Below are 20659 nucleotides of genomic sequence, written 5' to 3'. Positions count from 1 at the left end.
CAGAATGTCCTTACTAGCCAAGCATGTAAGAATAAAAATAATGTGACCTGATATATATATATATATATATATATGTTATATACAGTTAAAACAAAAATTAATCAGACACCATATATACTTTTACAAGTGTGTGCAGGACACTATAGTTCATTTATATAAGTTAGGATAGCAAGGTGTCTAAATAAATTGTGGTTTGACAATCTATCTATCTATCTATCTATCTATCTATCTATCTATCTATCTATCTATCTATCTATCTATCATGTATCTATCTATCTATCTATACAACTATACATCTATCTATCTATCTATCTATCTATCTATGATATATATATATACATGAAAGATACACAGAAATACACATGAAATGCCAAAGTCTAAATTCATGGAGTCGACGCACCATCTCATCTGTAATGTAAACATAGTTTTGGAGTCTCAAAGGCCACGGTTTGACAGACATGCACTGCGAGAGAACAAAGCGCTTTACTTGAGTATATTTGGGTAGAGTATATTTGGGAATGGGCAGGTCAGTGGTGGTTACCCTGCGCCTGAAGCGGCAGCTCTCGGCCCTGCTGGCGGTTGAATGAGGTTTTTATTGCTGTCTCATTTAGGTCTCCGTCAGGGTGTTGCAGCCTCCCTCCTCCCGCCCCATCCCAACTGAGGACCAGCTGCGCTCTACAGGGCTGAGCTTCCCGAATCACACTGGTGGAGCCGCTGCTATTATCTGCCATACTGGAGGGGGGCTTAGAAACAAGACAGGGGGAGAAAAGGAAGACAAGGGCAAGAGAAAAAGGGTGGGCCGAATGTCAAATGGAGATTTGAGACGGGCAATTTGAGTAATTTAGCTGTTGAGCACTCCAGTGTCCAGTAAAATAACACCAGTTATCCAGTAAAAACCAGTAATGGATTACTTGAAAATCACTTAAATTGTATAATCACTTAAAAAAAAAAAAAAAATGGAGTATGACGCATAATACATGAGAAATTATACGGTTTTATTCACTGTCACCCTTATAACATTAATTTCATGAGATTTATCTTTTCTTATGGCAATTCTTATAAGATATTTAAATAAAAATATGAATTAAAAGTATATTTAACCCCCCAAAAAATCTGTTATCATTTACTTATTTTCCAAACCTATAAACATTTTATTTTTAAATGGATGTCAGTTTATTGGTGTACACGTTTTGTAGTAAATTAAGAGTATGATTAGATATTATTTTGTGTGTGTGTGTGTGTGTGTGTGTGTGTGTGTGTGTGTGTGTGTGTGTGTGTGTGTGTGTGTGTGTGTGTGTGTGTGTGTGTGTGTGTGTGTGTGTGTGATTTGTATAATGACATGTGTATTACACTGATATTACAACTCAAACGTGGTTTATGAGGACATTTCATGAGTCCTTGTAATTCAAATAGCTTAAAAAACATAAAAACTAAACTACTTTTATTAAAAATGTAAAAATGCAGAATGTTTCCTGTGATGGTTTAGGGATAGTGGCAGTGTAAGGGGACAAAATATACAGTTTGTCCAGTATAAAAACCATTATGCCTATGGAAAGTTCTCATAATGTATGTTATGAGGACAAAATGTCCCCACAAGATGGCATTCTCCAAAATCCTTGTGGAGACATTTTTTAGTCCTTTTGAGAAACAACACTTATAAATCAAGTGTGTATTTGTAAATATATATATATATATATATATATATATATAGATATATAACCACTGTATTAGAGCATATCAGCACCTAACACATTCAGAAAACAACAAGATTTATGTGTGAGATTGGTGCCTGCACATGCAATTCGCGAATAACTTGAGTACTATTTTACTGGTTGACTAATATTGTGCAAGATAAGTACTGGACTAGTCCAATAGTGCACATCCCTAATGGAGATGTGTGCGCACACATGTGAAAGAGGCATGCAGGGTGAGATTCCCCAGAGATGGAGGGAGCGCGAGCACACATGCCTGCCACCAATTAGAAGGCGAGTGGCTTTGGGCAGACTGCTGTAATCATACACACACACACACACACACACACTGACTGGTCAATGTAGAGGAGCGCATGATGAATAATGCAACGTTTGGTGGGTGTGGACCAGCGTGCGCGTGTGCGTCTGTGAGTAAGAACCGGAGAGTGAGCATGTGCACGCGTCAATGTGTGTGTGTGTGAGGAATCCCTCCCCCAGCCCCCAACCAGCCGGTGCCTGCAACATGAGGTCAGCGAGCTAGCGGGGAAGAGCGGAGAGAGCGAGGAGGAGAGGAAGAGGGAGAATGTACAGCGAGAAGATCTGAGGAAGAGGAATATGCAGAGCAGAGGAAGAGGAGCCCATCGATGGCAGCCATGCTGAGTCCAAAGATCAGACAGACCAGGAGAGGTACAGTACGCTGCATTTGTATTTCATCATCTGTCACCTCTCAGGGGCCGCGTCACACACACACACACACACACACACTGTACGTGCTTCGATCTCACAGCATCTCTGCTTCAGCTGCTCTCACCATATTGGCTGGATCTTCTCCTGATACTTTAACTGTGGAATTAAGCAACTGATCAATCAATCCAAAAAATATGTATATATACATTTTTAGATATCGATCAGTGGCATAATCTTACAAATATAGATCACATTTTTATGGGATAAATAATATGGGATTACATTTAATAATACAGAGATGCCTGTTTCTCATTAAAATGTGTATGATCATCATCAAAATAATTCTGTTCTATACATTTCTATATAGAGATGCATGCTTCAAGTTCTCATTAAAATTGAATATTCTCATAAAAAGCAGCAAAAAAAAAATCCAATAAATATTTGATTGTGAACATAAGATATGCCTATTTGTGACATATATATTGCCTTTGACAAGGCTAATAAAACTGCCAGTATTTTTACATATTTTGATATTTACTGATATTATGCCATTTTGTAATTATTAACATTGGCTGATAACCATGTCAGCTTTTTTTTTGTTAATAAAAATGTTGTAGTTTCAGACTATGTGTAAATTGATTAGATTTGCCTTGCCATAATAAATAACCCTTTTTGGAAATAAATACGCACATCGATCGACGACTATGGCTGTAAATCAACCTATGGTCACCATGAAAAATGTTATTAAAAAAAAAAAAAATGCACCTTATGGCTCGAGAAAACCCACAATAAATAGAGCCCATTGCTTGGCTCTCGTTGTGCTGTGGCTGACCATACGTCAAACCACGACCGTCCAGCGATGCATGTTACACCTCAACAGATGAACATCAAGCCACACATTCCACTATCATCCGCAACACGCTGTTTAGCGTCTACACACACACACACACACACACGCCCACAGCGGCTGATCATCATTCATCATCAGCCTATAGCACAGTCTTGGGTGAGATGTGAAATACAGGCAGGGGAAGATCTGAAGCACAAGGCTTCATTCATCATGCATCAACTTGATGGATGACGTTGTGTTATAATAACCAAAGCTCAATGAGAAGCTGAGTGTGTATCCTCAAACCTGCTTATATCTCGTGCCCATCCCCCATTTGCCTTCTGCTACAGTACCTGCTAAACATCAAGGCATCTGCTGGGAGGAGATGTTAAAGCACGAAACATGAATTTATTTACACGGCACTCTGGAATACTTTCCTCTGATTGGTCAATCACAGCATTCTTCAGTCGTATGGTTTTGTATAAAGACCGTCAAGCTGTAAAACTGAACACTGTCCCAACCGATTTCCAACAAAGATGTGCTATTTTCAGGTATTGTCCGACTTTCTTATTAAAATTAATATTTCCATTCATTTATTAACCCTATAAAACCCTATAACACAGGGTTAAAAAATGACCGGCCTATAAAAAATAGCTTATAAATCACTTGTTATGCTATATTATCACCCAACATTTGATTCAATCTTTTTGACAACTTGTTTTCTTTCAATTAGGACTAGTTTTGTATTTCTATTTGCATCTGAATAATATTAAAATTAATATTTCCATTAGTTTATTAACTATCCATGAAATATGCCGGATATTAAACAGTCAGTAGGGATGTTATAGAGGAAATTTTCACACAATTAAATAAACTTGCTACAACACCAGTATTACTAATAACACTGGGTTATGGGGACATCAGGGTGTTGCGATCAATATGTTGGGTATTGAAATCACTCTTTGCTTTTCACTGACCGCACGTTGTACAAGATAAGATTTGTCAATGATGCTCCAGATCTGTTGCGCACCATATCCTCCGCCATCTTCTTATCAGTCATCTCTCTTTCGTCACGTGATCGTCAAGTGAAATCACGGCTGCTTGTAGCGTCTTTTGTCCAACTGAACTAAAAATGTATAATTTCTACACAAAAGCAAAACGGCAGTGGGTGATATGCAGCGGTGGCCGAGTAATGCAATCACCGGTAACACCGACTACCGCAGCAAGCCTATGGCCGTGTGTCCACAAAGCGTTTTAAGCCAGCTAAAAACGCTAGGCGCTCTGCTGAAAACGCCAAGCTATGTGCGCTTGAGAGCATTTTGGCTGCTCAGTTTTTTTCAGTTGAGACGCTTCATTGCTATGATGGAGAATATCCGTTGGTCGGTGTGGTATTAGTCCCGCCCCTCCTCCACTGTGATTGGATGGTTGGGTAAAAAGTGACAGTGATGAGCGCGGCGTTTTACCCAAAGTTGAACATTCTTCAACTCTCTGCGACTTGTAAAAAAACGCAGAACGCTCATCGCTTCAGCGTGAAAAAGACGCTCGGCGCCTCGTTACACTCATGGCGTTTTAAAAACGCGGCGCTTCCATTGAAACCAATTGAAAAAACACGCCAGCCACGTGAAAAAAATTTGGTGGACACACGGCCTAACAGTTACTTGGTCATTTTCGCAAAAAAAATAAACCCTCTCTGAATTGCGTCAGGGTCTTGCATCACCCTGAAGGGGTTTGTTTTGAAATAACGACCAGCTGACTGTACATTATACTTTCCTTATTTCCCAAAGGACTTATTGCAGATGCTTTAATCCAAAGCCATTTGCATTTACATTGCAAAGTATATATGTTATCAGTTTATCATGCATTTCCTGGGAATAGACCCTATTACCTTGAAGTTACTTGCTCGATGTTGGAGTGTTATATGCTGTTGGTTCAGTAACATAGGCCTCGTTTACACTGCAGGTCTTGATGCCCAATTCTGATTTGTTGCAAATATCCGATTTTTCCGTTGACACATTCTTTCAATTGTGACCAATATCCGATTCATGTGTGTACACTTGACATAGATCTGAAACATTGCGCATGCTTAAAGGGGGTTCTTGCACAGATGGACGAACGCAAAATATGCTTGATGCTAGCTTTGCGATATATGCGGTGGAGGACGAAAAGTGTCATCATTGCAGGCTGCGCATGCTTCAGTTATTGTGTGTGCGAGAGAGATCTCAGGACTGGTGGGAACATACAACACGATCTCATGAAAGTGCGTATATATACCACTCATTTTATTTCTCGTGCCATTTATACAAAAAAAATATTTTTTGCATGCATGATACACACTGTAAACCCCTTGGGTAGGATTAGGGGTGTGGAGTGTGTGTGTATTACACGCCATAAAGTGCATATCATATTCACGCAAAAAACTATTTTTGGCGTAAATGGCACGAGAAATTAAATTTGTGCTATAGATACGCACTTTCATGAGATCGTGGCAGGCTTTAACGAGGAGCAGTGAGTCCAAAATTTTAGGATGAGCAAGCCATCCTTTGATATGTTGTGTCAACGTGTGTCCACATTCCTCTCCTACGACAACACAACGTTTCGTCGGGCCATTCGTCCCTTTGCAGATGTGCGTCGGGTTGCTCTCGTCATTAAACCGCGGATTCGTAGCCTAATGCCTCAGAAAATCCGATCTGCCTGTTTACATGACAGTGGCATTGTCACATAACTCATTTATTTCCTTATATGAATGAGGCCTAAAACCGATCTCGAAATATCCGAATGCATGCACTTTTTTCCTGTTTACACGGTCATAGAACACATCCGATCTGTCTCACATATGAGCAAAAAATTGGAATTGGGTCACATTTCACTGACAGTGTAAACAATGCCATAAAGTAGCCTTTTAAGATATTAATGTAATCAAGAATCTGTGCAATGTTTTTTATAATTTTATATATCTACATATATAATTTTATATATCTATATAATTTTATACATCTATAACAGACTATTTCTAGATATAATTTTCTTTTATATAACAATATAAAAGCCAATGTTTTAATTTAGGAAAGAACATATAATATCACCCCTATTTTTCTTAAATGAAGTTGCCTTTATAATTTTGGAAAGGGGTCCATCACATTTAGGGGTTCATGGGGGTAAAAATTTTTAAAACCCCTGCTCTAGTTTTGTGTCTTATAGTTACTAATCTTAATCTGAGGTGGAGTTTATCTAAGGTGCCAAATTCATATGCCACAAAAGTGGCGCCAGTGCCACTGTCATCATGCACAACTTGAAAACATTCTTTCCACTATATTTTAATTGCAACTTTAGAGGCAAACTATTCTTCAACTTGATCCCCTCCGTGCCAAAACAGGCAGTTTTAGTGACCACATCCTAGAAACGCCCCTGACAAAGTGGGAAGGTATGAATCATCGTGTAGAGAGATTTGCACACTGGGTGTCTGCACTCGGTTTCATTTGACTTCGGCACTGAAATGCTTAATCCTTTCAAAAACTAATTGGCACAAAACATTTGAGTGCAGTGAAAACGTTTCAGTCATGAGGTCAAATTTACAGCTGTGAGGGAAGGTTTTAAAAAACATTGAATGTTTGTATTTCTGCTAAACACATCAAAGCCGAAAGGTTCAATTTCTCCATAATATTAACATAAATGAAATTAATTACTCGTACAAGCGAATATCAAACTGCTAGAGTTCACCTGTGAATTAGCAATATAATAAAATGCTAATTTAGCAATATGTTCAACTTTAACTACTGAAAGAAAGCCTAAAATGATCACCACACCAAGTCATAATCAAAATTTAGTGCGTGAATAATGGTAAATATTGAAACTTGAGATTTGCATTTATAAAGTTCAGGGTTAGAGCTGCAGAATATGAATCATGCGAATCTCACACAGCAGAACCAGACTAACCACACAACTGCAAAAAACACAGTTTTTTTACAACTTTATTTGTTTACACCTGGTATTAAGATGCTTTTTGGTCGATCGGATCACAAGCGGATGACGCTAAATACAGGGTTTAAATCGTTTTGAGCTTGACCACTTTCAAAGGCTGTCGAAAACACATTCGACCGGATTGCTTTCGTAGTGTAAACGGCACGCTCATGTGGTCGAATGTGTTCGAACAGCCACAAAAGACCGTCTACTCTCCTCCTATTGACCTAATGCGTAAACATGATGGGAAGCGCACTAGCTAGACGGGATTTAAACTTTGTCGGCTGAAGACCCAAATTTGGTTTGGGGATGAAAAACGAAGTTCTCTCACCATTCCTGATTTCTAACACACACTCACAGCGTTCAGCTAAAGCCGCAGCTCTCCGTATGTTTTTCCGTCGTCTCTGTCGTGCTCATATGTAAATTGTGTGGGCTTATTTTGTCCATTAGATCAAAAGATCTGAAACAAAAAACATACATTGATACAAACATACATATACAGCTCGAAGAAATGAGGACAGAATTGGTGGAAAGTGAACAAAAGAGAATGAAAAAAAAAATGCAAACAGGAATGCGTCTCTCGTCTACTTGATCCGATCCATCAAAATGCGTCTTAATACCAGGTGTAAACAGGGCCTAAGATCAGGGTGGGAAATTAGCACCCGCCACCCGCCGAGGGCGGGTACTTTTTCAAAGTGGCGGGTCACTTTGCCGTGTATACCAGCCACAGTGGCGGGTGGATTATAATAATGCTGCGTTCGCACCAAAAGCGAAAACAGTTCGCAAAAATTCGCATCCACCGAGGGACCAGGACAGGACCACCATACGCGCATAAACGCGTCTTTACATTGACTTAACATTGAATGTATTAAGTAGTAACCAATAAACACATGCTGCGAGTGATTTCATTGTACGGATTGGACAGCCTTTGTCAAAGAATGCGGTTGCTAAGTAACAATTATACACTTTTGTCGAGTAACTCTTTTGATTGGTTTTCAGCGCTGTGTCACGGCGCTGAAGAGACCGTTATACTGTATAATTTACACACATAGCTAAGCTGAGAATAAAAATAAAATAAAAAGTGTATATATATATAGCTGAGCTGAGCTGGTGCAGAAGAAAGGGAAATTATTTTTAACCATGCGCGCGCGCTCTCTACACTGCTGAAGCGCGGATTATCTGAAAACACAGACAAGCTGGAGTTCAGCGATCTTTATTTGAGATTTTCTACTTAAATTAAAGTGTCATTCGGTCGGTCTGTGTTCTGTCGCGAGCCGCTTGCGCTGTTTGTGCGACTAAATCTGCGATCAAAATGCAGGCTGATATGCAGCAGTGTTTTTAATGTTGATCATATATGAGCAAGAATGCAATGTTTCCCGAATATCCACACGATTTCAAATGTGACATTGATTTTATACAACAGTAAAAAAAAAAGGGTAACATTTAAGTGATGTACTGCATTTAAAACAGTAGTCAGGCTTATTGCTCTATTTTGCAACGAAATCTGTGGCTTTGAACGAATCGTGAGATTCAATGAATGAATGACTCGATGACCGCCACCTACTGGCTATTTTAATATAATATTTTTATTAATATTAAAAACGTTTTTTAACATTGCATATTTATTGAACATTGTTTTATTTAAAGCATTATTTATTTTTAAAAGGTATTATAAAGGTTAAAAATTAAATGAAAAAAATTATTAAAGGGGGCGAATATTGTCCCTTAATGGAAAAGGTGTGACTGCAGTCAAAGTGGAAGAGAGGAACTTAGGAAAAGGGATATGTAGAATTGCACAAGTGCTACTGCTAAAGAGTGCAATGTAAATAATTTATCATCATAAGCTTAATTGAATGGCCTAGAGAGAATAATTATGAAATTTTCTGTCTAAAGACTACATATAAAATAGCTACCTAAAGTAACTGCAGTTTACTAAAAGTAATGACTAAAAGTTTGCATTCATAAGCATTTTCGTCTGAAGATGAAGACTAAGACTGAATCAAAAATGGTTGCCAAAATGAACACTGGCCTACACACACCAAGCGCACTACAACGCTGTTGCGTATGTATTAAATATGACTGATCATTTAAATAAAATGTTTTATTTAATTCAAGTAGCCTACATAGTAGCCTACATAATTATTTTCCAGGGTTTCAAATGTATACAGATTTGACATTTTCCCCTCATACTTATGTTGGAATGGGTACGAAGTTGGCATTGAATTTCATTTGAAATGGTATTAAAAAGGTCTTAAAAAGCCTTGAATTTAAGCTGGAGGATCCTGGGGGTACCCTGAAATAAATAAAAAACGTATTGAAGCCATTTCTTTCTTGCAATTTGAATTCCGGAAAAAGTGGCTGGTAAAAAATATAAGTGGCTGGTAAAATTGGGCATCCACCAGCCACTGTGGCTGGTGGACAAAAAAGTTAATTTCCCACCCTGCCTAAGATGGCTAACTAACTAAAAGTGTGTATAATGGCAGTTCAGGATTTTAAACATGGAAGTTCTGCCCATATCATAATAACCATATAGAGAAAGCCATGCAGAAACCCCCCAGTTGCAGACCACTCTCTTCCTCTGGTCTCTATTACACAGAGCATCGCTACTGAATCCACCACACCCAGAGGCACAGCTAATATAATCAAGAAGCCTGCAGATCGGATGAGGAGGAGACATTATGGAAAAGGCCATTGGACACAGACCCAGCAGCCATCACACATTTGTTTCACTAAGATCCTGACTCAGTGCCTCCACCTCTGTAGTAAACATTTCATTCTAGTGGAGATGGCAAAGTATGTATACATAAGCAAAATGGTAAAATTCATTGCAGGAAATTTCTTCCTCTGCTAATTTTGGGGAAGTGTTGAATGTTCAGATTGTTTTTGTTGTTACCAACAGAAGAAAAATTAAGGAAAAGAGTAAAGAGAATGGGTGGCAATTCAAAAATGTTTTGGTATTTTGCTTACACATACAGGAACAGTGATACGAGATATCTATCATGGCTATGTTGTAAAAAAGTTCGGGACAATGGTAAATTATACAATTTAGAGTCATTATACAAAAAAAAGAGTTGAGAATGCTGTGACCAATAAGAATCAAGTATACGAGAGAACCACGTAATAGAGTGTTGTGTGTCAACAGTGGCTGCCCACTTTTTTTTAGCAACGTTGGTTCCGTACGTTTTTTCATAAGTCTTTTTTTAAACGTTTAAGCCAAGAACCGAACAAACCAGCTACGAGGATAATAACAATATTACAAACTTTGGTTTGAAGCTGTGACCAATCAGAAGCAAGTATTCGAGAGAGCCGTTTAATTAACAGTGTTGCTCATAATTTAGCGCATTTGTTGTGTTGAGCCATTTCAATTACTTTTGTTTGATTTGTTCATTGCAAACAGCTGAAAGTCTGTAAAATGTACTAATAAATCTGATTTGCAATGGGGGTTGAATATTTTTGATTACAACTGTATATATATATATATTAGGGCCGGGACTTTAACGCGTTAATTAAGATTAATTAATTACACAAAAAATAACGCGTTAAACATTTGTAACGCATTTTAATCGCACTTATTTTTTCACCGCGGAACGTTTCTCACTGGATGAGTTTAGGCGGACCGATTATACTGGAGCACCAACTAGCGTTCACAACTTCCATAGACAGTATTTAAACGATAACTTCTAGCGTTGCCACCCGTCCCGGTTTTCCAGGGATTGTTCTCTTTTTTGAGCGACAGTCCCGGAAAATGTATATTATAAACCATTTCCGTCTACTGTTACTTTGTTTTCTTCATGGTTGTGTACATCCAATCCTGTGTCCGTAAACGGGTAAAACAGTGGATTGGCCAATGCCAGGCGTTTACTTTTATTTGATTGGAAGCTCAACTTATCGCCTAGCAACTGCCTGTGCTGTCGGTCGGTCGGTCGGTCGGTCGCGCGCGTGCATCAACACACATCCAGGACTAAACAGCGTGAGCAGTTGCTAGCTAGCTTTAAAAAAGTTCTATTTACATCTATTGTGTGAAATTGGGGGAGAGACGGACGAGGAGGATAACACAACAAAATCGGATGAGCCACCAGTGTCAAAGAAAAAACTATTTACAACCTATAAGAGCATGGTTGTGTGCAAGCTGTGCAACAAGGAATTCGGAACAGCTATTGTATCGCTACACTTAATGGCAAAAATAGCACTGGTCTGCTGGACTTGGTTAAACAAAAATAAACAATATTTTGTTGCTTAAGCTTATGTATTCAGTCATTATTCAATGGTATACTAAAAATCCATGTGAAAAAAATTACTTCTCACTGTTCTCAGGTCAAATATTTATATGCGATTAAAATGCGATTAATTTCGATTAATTAATTACAAAGCCTCTAATTAATTAGATAAATTTTTTTAATCGAGTCCCGGCCCTAATATATATTAACAACTTTGTAGCTCACAGTTAGGTCTGTCTTTAAAGGTTTATTTTATCAATCAAAATGTATTCTGCTATAAAGAAAATGAATAGGACTTTTACTTTTCGAACCCGACTGCTGCACGCTATATGCATGAATTTGAGACACTCACCAGAGGATTGGGAGTGAAAAATAATATAAAAAAGCCACACATGCATTGATTTTGACTCTACAGCCCAAAGGCATAAGATAACTTGTGCAGGACTGACTCCGATAAATAATCCATGGTGACATAGATTGCTCATAGTCCAGCCTGAAGCCTCGAGCACTTGAGTTGTGAAGTGTGTGTGTGTGTGTGTGTCAGAGCATCAAAATTTTAAAATGTAAAATCATATTTGATTATATCAGTCAAAATCTGTTTCCAGAATATTTTATATATTTAATTCCATACTCCACTTTTCTTTGTTTGACTACGAAATAGTGCTGTGATCTCTATATTATGTGAAATGGCAAACTGCAGAGGTTTCCATATCAAGTGCGCCTCTGACTAAATTACACTCTGGAGATCCTATTAGAGTATGAGAACTCACTCCCTTCGGTCATGAGAAAACAAGCACCTGATACAGGAGAACCCCGGATAAATTTACCAGAGGGCAACTGGTGCAGACCAAAGAGGATGATGGTTTGTATTCTGCTGCAGGACATGAAGCTGAACACAAAGCAAACAAAGAACATCACAGCACGGTTTAAGATATATGAACTAAAAATATATAAAAATTAAAGTCCCTGTAAAGTCAAAATTAAGTATGTGTTCTGAGTTTCTCATATCGCAGAAAAAAATTGTTATTAGCCACCCAGCCAAATTTGAATGATAAAAAAGCCGGCAAGAACATAAAATAAGCTATCAAAATCTTGAAAAAATGAGCAGTGGTCTCTGCTCTCAAACGCTGGGGGCGTGTCCGCTGGCTGCGCTGAAACCACGCCCACTCGCGGGGAAGCTGCCGTCGCCACACTCAACTGTCACCGCTACAGCCGGAATGGATGTTCCTAGCAGCTTATTAGGTTTACAATTATAACATAAGCACACAAGGCAGCTTACCCTCATTGGTGGGCACGCACTGCCGATGATGGCACAGTTGTCGGCGCGACGGGAGGATGAAGGCCGAGGCGGGAGATGGTCGGTTCGGCCACATTCACCAGTAACAGGCTAACAGCGGATTATCAGAGCATCCCAGTTGTCTCCGACGAAAGTTTATAAAACTATCCCGTGTAAAATGATCACTACAGAGGCTGGTTTTGGTGGTGATCCTCAGCTCTCCATCAAGGTGGCTCTTCACAAAATGAATCCACCTCTTCTTGATGTGATCGTTTATAGGAAATTTAAATAAGGACACCGATCTGTTTCGTACTTGATCGCATCCAGGTAGTACGCATTTCTGTGACGAAGGCATAGCTAACTAGCAAACTGTAGGCTGTAGTAACTAATAATAGAACTGACTGACAGTAACTCGCGATTGAGCGGCAAACTGATGCGAATGTGCTATATTTATATTGTTAGGGAGCGCCGCGGCCAGCATCAGGGGCTCCAGTGCGTCATCAAGTAGGGGCGTGTCCAGTAGCTCAGGGGCTCCAGTGCGTCATCGAGCCCCCGTTTTAGCCCCGCCCAAAAAATCCGGAAAATAGCAATGGTGAAAAACTGTTTAACGGTCTAACTCCACAATTCAGTACTTCGCAGTTCACAGTCTTTGTAATATATTTTAGCAATACATTTCTAACATGTATAATGTGTCTAGATTTTTTTTTTAGAATGACCTTTACAGGGACTTTAAGATCTACACGATTCTGGATCAATTGAGAATCACATATTTTTTTCATCAAGATCACGATTCGCTCAATTCTGAACAAACAAGTAAAGAAAATAACATGTAATTTACTAGAGGTTCTGACAATTGCCGCAGTCTATTTAAAATGTTTAATTCATGTGAATGATTTTTTTTTTTTATCAGTGTGAATGCATGATTCAATGACTCATAATGACTTCACTTGTTTGAGTACTGGATGAACCAGTGTTTTTAAACTAATCTCTTGAACGAATGATTCCTGGCCTACTGGTGTAACAATGTAGTCAATATAATAATTATTTGAAGTGCCAAGTTACTTTCAAAAGGTGATTTCCTCTATTTTGATCACTACCATAGATAGGGCTGTCGCGTTAACCGCAATATTGTAGTACTGACTACTGACAAGCCAACCGCAGAGGAATGCAAGTAACCGCGATATTCGCATTTTCTTTTTTCATAAGGCTATACACCCTTCTTGTTTTGAACTTCGTGCATGTGTATTGAATGTTAAATAGTTAATAATGATAACAAGACTGTTTATCATGGTGATTTGTACAGAGGCTTCGTGAATTTGCACTTAAGCCTTAACAGACAGTGAATAAGAGATATCGACTGAGAGCATGCTTCAATTTCACTAATTCGTTTTAGTTTAGTTATACACGGTTTAGTTTCGGTTACATTGGTTACTGAAAATGTTCTCGTTTTTGTGCATGCTGACCAAATCATAACACTTATTTATATAGCAACAAATAAATAAATCCAAATATTAAGTAAATGACGATAATACCGCATATCGTGCTATTGAGCCACTCAAAATTACCGAAAGGGAAATTCCTTCACCGCGACAGCCCTAACCGTAGACATCAGTGTTTATATACAAACTATCAAATTTTATTCCAGTACTATAATTAGATTATTTGTAACCATACTGTGATGTTGAAAAATGTGTTTGTGAAGCTGTTTCATACCTATTCATGATATCTGCTCTCAATGACACTAAGATTATGTAGCATCATTCACTGAATATTTAGTATCTTTCACTGCCACACAGGTGAAGCGTCTCACTTACAGTATCCTTGCTACAAGTTTTTTCACTGACGCTTTCTTCCGTTCATGAAACACAAAGAGGACTTTTAAAGAAACGTACTGATCACTTTTTCCATGCATGTATGCCATGAAAGGCAAGCTTCAAACAAAGCACAATAAAATTCTCATAAAAATGGTTGGTCTGACTCATGAAGTCTTCTGAAGCCATACAATAGACCACAATTCCCCTTTTGTGTTCCACACAAGAACAACGTGAGTAAATGATGACCATTTTCCTCTCTGCGACTGTGTTTGTCATCCTTAAATCGTGGAAGTCTAAATAGGGCTCATTGACTTCTCATTGACTCTGCATCTCTTCTCTTCACCTACAGCCAGGTCCAAGAGCATGGTGATGGGAGAGGCAACCCGTGGCTCATGTCGGCCCACCTCACCAAGTCTCCAAGAGGGGGTGCTAAAGGCTGGCTGGCTGAAGAAGCAGAGGAGCATCATGAAGAACTGGCAGCTGCGCTGGTTCGTGCTTCGGGCTGACCATCTCTACTTCTATAAGGACGAGGAGGAAACTAAACCACAGGTATGTTCATCTTTAGAGACCTACCGTATTTTCCGGACTATAAGTCGCTCCGGAGTATAAGTCGCATCTAGAGGTCGACCGATTCATCGGTTTTGCCGATTAATCGGCACCGATTGTTGACTGGTGGAACTATCGTTATCGGCAAAAATACATACCGATAGTATTTCCTGGTTGCGTCCATTGCTGGAGCGGCTGAGAAGCGCACGCTGTCATTCATTACACAGTGTCAGAGCTGAGAAGGGTCTGCTGGCATGATGCCATACAAGAGCGGCCTCTAGAGGTGTAATAAAAACTCGTGCCTCGTGTTGTTTATTTCGACACGTGATTCTGCGTGCTGCACTGAGAGCACATGCTGCGCGGAGAGCGCTGACATCAGATGCGCGTTTAAAGCACCGACAGCTCAAATGTATGTATACAGTACATTTTGTCATATCATTATAAAGTGATTAATTTGTTGACTAAATGCTGCATTAGTAGAGAAAGAACAGCACACCAGTATGTTTGTTTGCCTTCGAGGCTGAGAGGACGCTAACATTAGTAGTACCTCAAGCGGTTAAAACACTGATAAACATAAACGTAAGTCCGGCTCAAATGTTTAATGTCACAATTGTTACCTCTATATTTGCATTAGTTCATATCCAGCTGGTCACTTTTATGCATTAAATATGCAGAGAAGTTGCATATTTAAAGCTAGAGACGTAAGCAAACTGATATGTTCATACAGCCGACAGAAACATAAACGAATCAGAAAAGCATTCGATTTCGGTTATTTATTTTTTTTCATCTTCACTTTAATACAAATTTTGTTACTTTTTTATTAATTAAGTTGGCTTGAAAAGAACAGTTAAATAGTTACATTTGGAATGTAACTGGTTTTATTTGTTATTTAGAGTATTACTTTTTGTTTCAGTTTGAATGAATGTCTTTTATTGACTTAAATATTTATTCACATTTATATATTTATTTCATTTAGCATGTTTTCATGGTTCAATACAGTTTTTTTTATTTTTATAATAAAGTTCAGCACTGTTTTACTTGGAGTGTTATGTTAGTTTTTATCCAGTATCAATTTTAAAAACTATCGGTTCATTAATCGGTTATCGGCAAGTATGGCCCAACCTAGCTATCGTTATCGGTAAAATCCACTATCGGTCGACCTCTAGTCGCATCAGTCAAAAAATGCGTCATGAAGAGAAAAAACACATATATAAGTCGCACTGGACTATAAGTCGCATTTATTTAGAAATTTATTTCACAAAATCCAAGACCAAGAACAGACATTTAATCTGGAAAGGCAAGTAATTCAACTACACACACAGAGCAACGGGCTGAATAGGTGTCCGGTGTGTTAGCGTAACACATTAACAGTTATTCAGCTACACATTAGCATAAAGAACATATACCTGGGAGGCTGAATAGGCTAAATTAACATTAGCCAGCGAGTCCAACAAGTTACCGGTAAGCAAGTTCATCAAGCTCCCGATCTCATTCCTCAACACTGAATCCATTGAGTTTTTCCTCTACAGTGCTATGCATAAGTTTAGACACCCATGCTAAAGTTGACTAAAAAGAGGAATAAAAAATCATCTTTTGGAAATTGAACTTAATGCCTTGATTTAAAAAAATAGGAAAAATCCAACCTTTAAGGACACCAATTTTCTTTGTGAATGAATAATGTATCGTAAATAAATAAATGTTCTTCCTTAAAATACAGGGTGCATAAGTTTGGACAACCCTATGTTAAATTCCCATAGAGGCAGGCATATTTTTATTTTTAAAGGCCAGTTACTATATGGATCCAGGATACTGTGCATCCTGATAAAGTTCCCTTGGCCTCTGGAATTAAAATATCCCCACATCATCACACACCCTTCACCATACCTGGAGATTGGCATGGAGTACTTTCCATAAGATCATCTCTCAATGCAAATCAAACCAGCTGTTAGGCTAACTGAAATAAAACCATGCCAATCTCCAGGTATGGTGAAGGGTGTGTGATGATGTGGGGATATTTTAATTCCAGAGGCCAAGGGAACTTTATCAGGATGCAGAGTATCCTGGATCCATATAGTAACTGGCCTTTAAAAATAAAAATATGCCTGCCTCTATGGGAATTTAACATAGGGGTGTCCAAACTTATGCACCCTGTATTTTAAGGAAGAACATTTATTTATTTACGATACATTATTCATTCACAAAGAAAATTGGTGTCCTTAAAGGTTGGATTTTTCCTATTTTTTTTAATTAATGCATAAAGTTCAATTACCAAAAGATGATTTTTTATTCCTCTTTTTAGTCAACTTTAGCATGGGTGTCTAAACTTATGCATAGCACTGTATGTCGCTTCTGAACAACTCCGCTAACTAGAGCGCCCTCTCGCGGCTGTAGACGGTAATGTTTTCTCTTGTGTCATCTCAGTCAGTATGAATTAATTTTGATATATAAGCCACACCTGACTATAAGTCGCAGCACCAGTCAAACTATGAAAAAAATAGTCACATATAGTCTGGAAAATACGGTACATGTATTTCTCTTCACAACTCTAGAAAACTATGCAGAAACCAACTTTCACCTATGAAAATAAATTTGGGCTTAACTTTTTTACTGCCGAATTTGCACCACTGCACTATGGAGAAGGTTTTCCAATGGCTGCTAAAGTAAGGGGCTGTTTACACCTGACCACTTCATGCGTTTTCTGTAATCGGATAGCTATCCGATCGCGAAACGACCAGGTGTAAATGCCCTCCGAAACGCATTCAAGACGGATTTGAATCCGATCGCTCAAACCACTTCAGGAGGTGGTCTGGGCCAGTTCCAGACAAAACTGGACAAGTGTAAATGCACCTGGTTGTTGAAACCACATTATGTAAATTTACTCCTCCCAAAAATGCTAAAAAATAAACGTGTGAGAGCGTGTTATAGGCTATATGTCATGTTATAGCCAGATATGACGACGCTACCGCAACACGCATCGCCGCAGATGAGCATCTATTCATCAAGCCAACGTGCACTATCGCAAATCAAAGTGAAAGTAAGTCGTAGACGCTTAACACACAATCATCACCATTTAAAGAAACTAAATGATCTTACCAGGGCTGCTGCCGCTCTCTCTTATTGCAATCTTTGATTTTGAAATTTTAGCTGATGATCAATAAAATGCAGCTCATAACTGTTGCTTTCGGTGATGTGAACTCCATTAAATCTGCATATAGCGCAGGAATTGAAGATCGTATTTATATCCGTTTTGCAAAAACACATTTATGTGACCAGGTGTAAATGGAATCGTTTTGATAAATCAGATAGCTATCCGATCTGAGAAAACGCATGAAGTGGCCAGGTGTAAACAGCCACTAAATGTAAAGTCCTGTACTGTAAGTTCAAACTGAATTAGACACACCCATTCGATTAGACCGTAATCTGTCAGATCGAAGATAATCAATCCACTGTAATCAAAGATTGAGTCATCTCAAGAGTTGACAAAAGTAAAAGCAAAAGCGTACAACTGACTACTGATTACAGAGCTGAATATGGTGCTAAACCCACTTAACGTGTCACATAGCCTACATGTTATTTGAATGCACAAAGGTCTGACGAAACTCAACGTTTTCTGATTGGATTGAACTTTGAAAATGTGACTTTTCAAAAATGTGCATTTCCTAGTCACCCTGGCATGCTAAAAAATTGACATGTGAAGGGGAATGTACTTCAGAGATGTTTTACTCATAATCATTTCTACGGCCGCCAATAATTGTTACCAACATGTTTAAAGAAACACATTTATTTCATAATGTAATTTCCCCCCTACTTTCAATTGTTTTACTTCATTAAAAGGTTAGATTTCTGTGAAATGTTTTAATGAAAGAGTATTTGCCAAACATATTGGTAGCAGTCTACATTTTTGATTTAGTCATCTCATCTCATAACAGTCATTTGTTTTTTTAATCAGAAATTAGTTTGATTCAGTAAAAAGATCCAGCTCATAAGAGATTATTTAATAATCATATAAACTGAATAAATGTATATCTTGCATGCAGTGTACTGTAAGTTGCATCCAATTAAGCGTCTGTCTATTCACAAATATAAACGTTCATGTAGATTCACAAGCGGTGTTGTGAATGTGATGCTGCTGAGAAACCTCTCAGAGTATTTTAATTTATCTCAGTGCAAAGAATGCATAATCAAGAATCGTTAACAGAACTGAACATCATTACACACACACAAATGCAAAAAAATTATTCTTTCATGGAAACTGAGAAATGTGTGACAGACCTTCAACAAAAGACAGCACAAAAAAAACTGTCAATAGGTGTAACGCCCCTGACTAAACTGCTTCTTGAAGACTACACACACACTTAAGAAAGGTCCTAGACTGCACTATATGTTAAAGCATCATGTGACAGAGCTATTGACCAGCAAGTGTGAGATCTTCCATTTGTGCCCAGTTGTTTCACATTGTCACCACAATCCAATCTTGCACATCGCTTTTAACAGGTTTATGACCATTTATATTAAGCAATCAATGCCTTCCAGCCTCGTCAGTCAGACTGAGGTGTGTGATGAGCAACTAACCCTCACAGGAGACTGTCAATACTCATCCAAGCACCATTAATCTGAGCCCATGCTGTGCTGGCCAGGATGTGTGTGAAAATGTCAATCCCACCCACTTTTCCTGCCTTTAATCAATGGGATTCAAAGTGGAAGGGCTGTGTAGGAAAATCCCATTGCAAATCACACACTGAGATAAAAGGAGTTCATCCCACGCATAATGATCTGTTTTTTTTTTTTGTTTTCACAAAGAACATTTTGCATTCCCAAACATTTCTCAAGAATGTTCTCAAGACAAAACGTAAGAATTTTATCTGAGAGCTGTCTCACTCCTCCATAGGCTTCAATTGTAATTGAAACTTGCCGGCCCAGAAAGTTAGTAAAGACATCGTTAAAATAATACAAGTGACTACAGTGGCTCAACCAACCTTAACACCGTGTCCTAAATACACGCGACGCGACGACACACGATAAAAGGCGTCTTTTCAATGTTAATCAGAGTTTTTGTCCTAATTAGCCGTGACAGCGACACGTGACGATTTTATTTTAGAAACTGTTTCTATTTTTCTGCGACGTCGCGCTGGGACAACAAACACAAAGTGGCAATGATAATCTCGGGCACTATTTATGTGCTTTATTTAATGTTAAAAGCGTGTAATGTGACTTTGAATATCATTTAATGCTCCCAGCTTTGTAGCTGTAAAAGCAACAATGGATAATTCACCTCAGATCTTAAATGGAAACAAGAACGTTCAAACTGTAAAGAAACAAATGTATTATTTGACAAAGATTGTTTTAGTAACTCAGTAGCCTATGAATACTGTTTGAATGGTGTAATATTTGTGAATTTGATTATGTAGCCTAGCCTACTAATCCATTTTCTTGCGATTGTAGTCAAGATTACTCTCTGGTCACACGCTGTTCTGATTGGCTGTGGGTTGATTGATTGATTTGTACGCATCTCGCAGTCGCGTCTAGTGTGGACAGACAAATTATTTGTCGCTGGATCTTATCGCAAAGCGTCTGGTTAGGAGGACACGCGACGACAATACTTTTTGTGTGGAAAAAAACCCCTAAAATAACGACTTAATTCA

General features: G+C 38.5%; 2 protein-coding genes across 6 annotated transcripts in view; one reads left to right on the top strand and one right to left on the bottom strand.

Moving 5' to 3' along the window:
- LOC306989928 (uncharacterized protein) overlaps nucleotides 1-20659 on the bottom strand; it is a 92798-nt gene that overhangs the window by 58055 nt on the left and 14084 nt on the right. The window lies entirely within an intron of this gene.
- The window catches only part of arhgap22b (Rho GTPase activating protein 22b), a 44505-nt gene continuing 26093 nt past the window's right edge, over nucleotides 2248-20659 (top strand). The window contains exons 1-2 of one of the 2 annotated variants that reach the window (XM_079596028.1): nucleotides 2248-2378; nucleotides 14821-15020. In XM_079596028.1, coding sequence (XP_079452154.1) covers nucleotides 2336-2378; nucleotides 14821-15020 — 243 coding nt within the window. In that variant the 5' untranslated portion in view covers nucleotides 2248-2335. Of the gene's footprint in view, nucleotides 2379-12166; nucleotides 12244-14820; nucleotides 15021-20659 lie in introns of those variants that run through there. The other variant, XM_079596029.1, reaches the window with a different exon arrangement.

This window comes from Phoxinus phoxinus (assembly GCF_949152265.1).
Source record: "Phoxinus phoxinus genome assembly, chromosome: 21".
Taxonomy (NCBI): Eukaryota; Metazoa; Chordata; class Actinopteri; order Cypriniformes; family Leuciscidae; genus Phoxinus; species Phoxinus phoxinus.
This window is presented reverse-complemented; position numbering and strand designations above follow the sequence as displayed.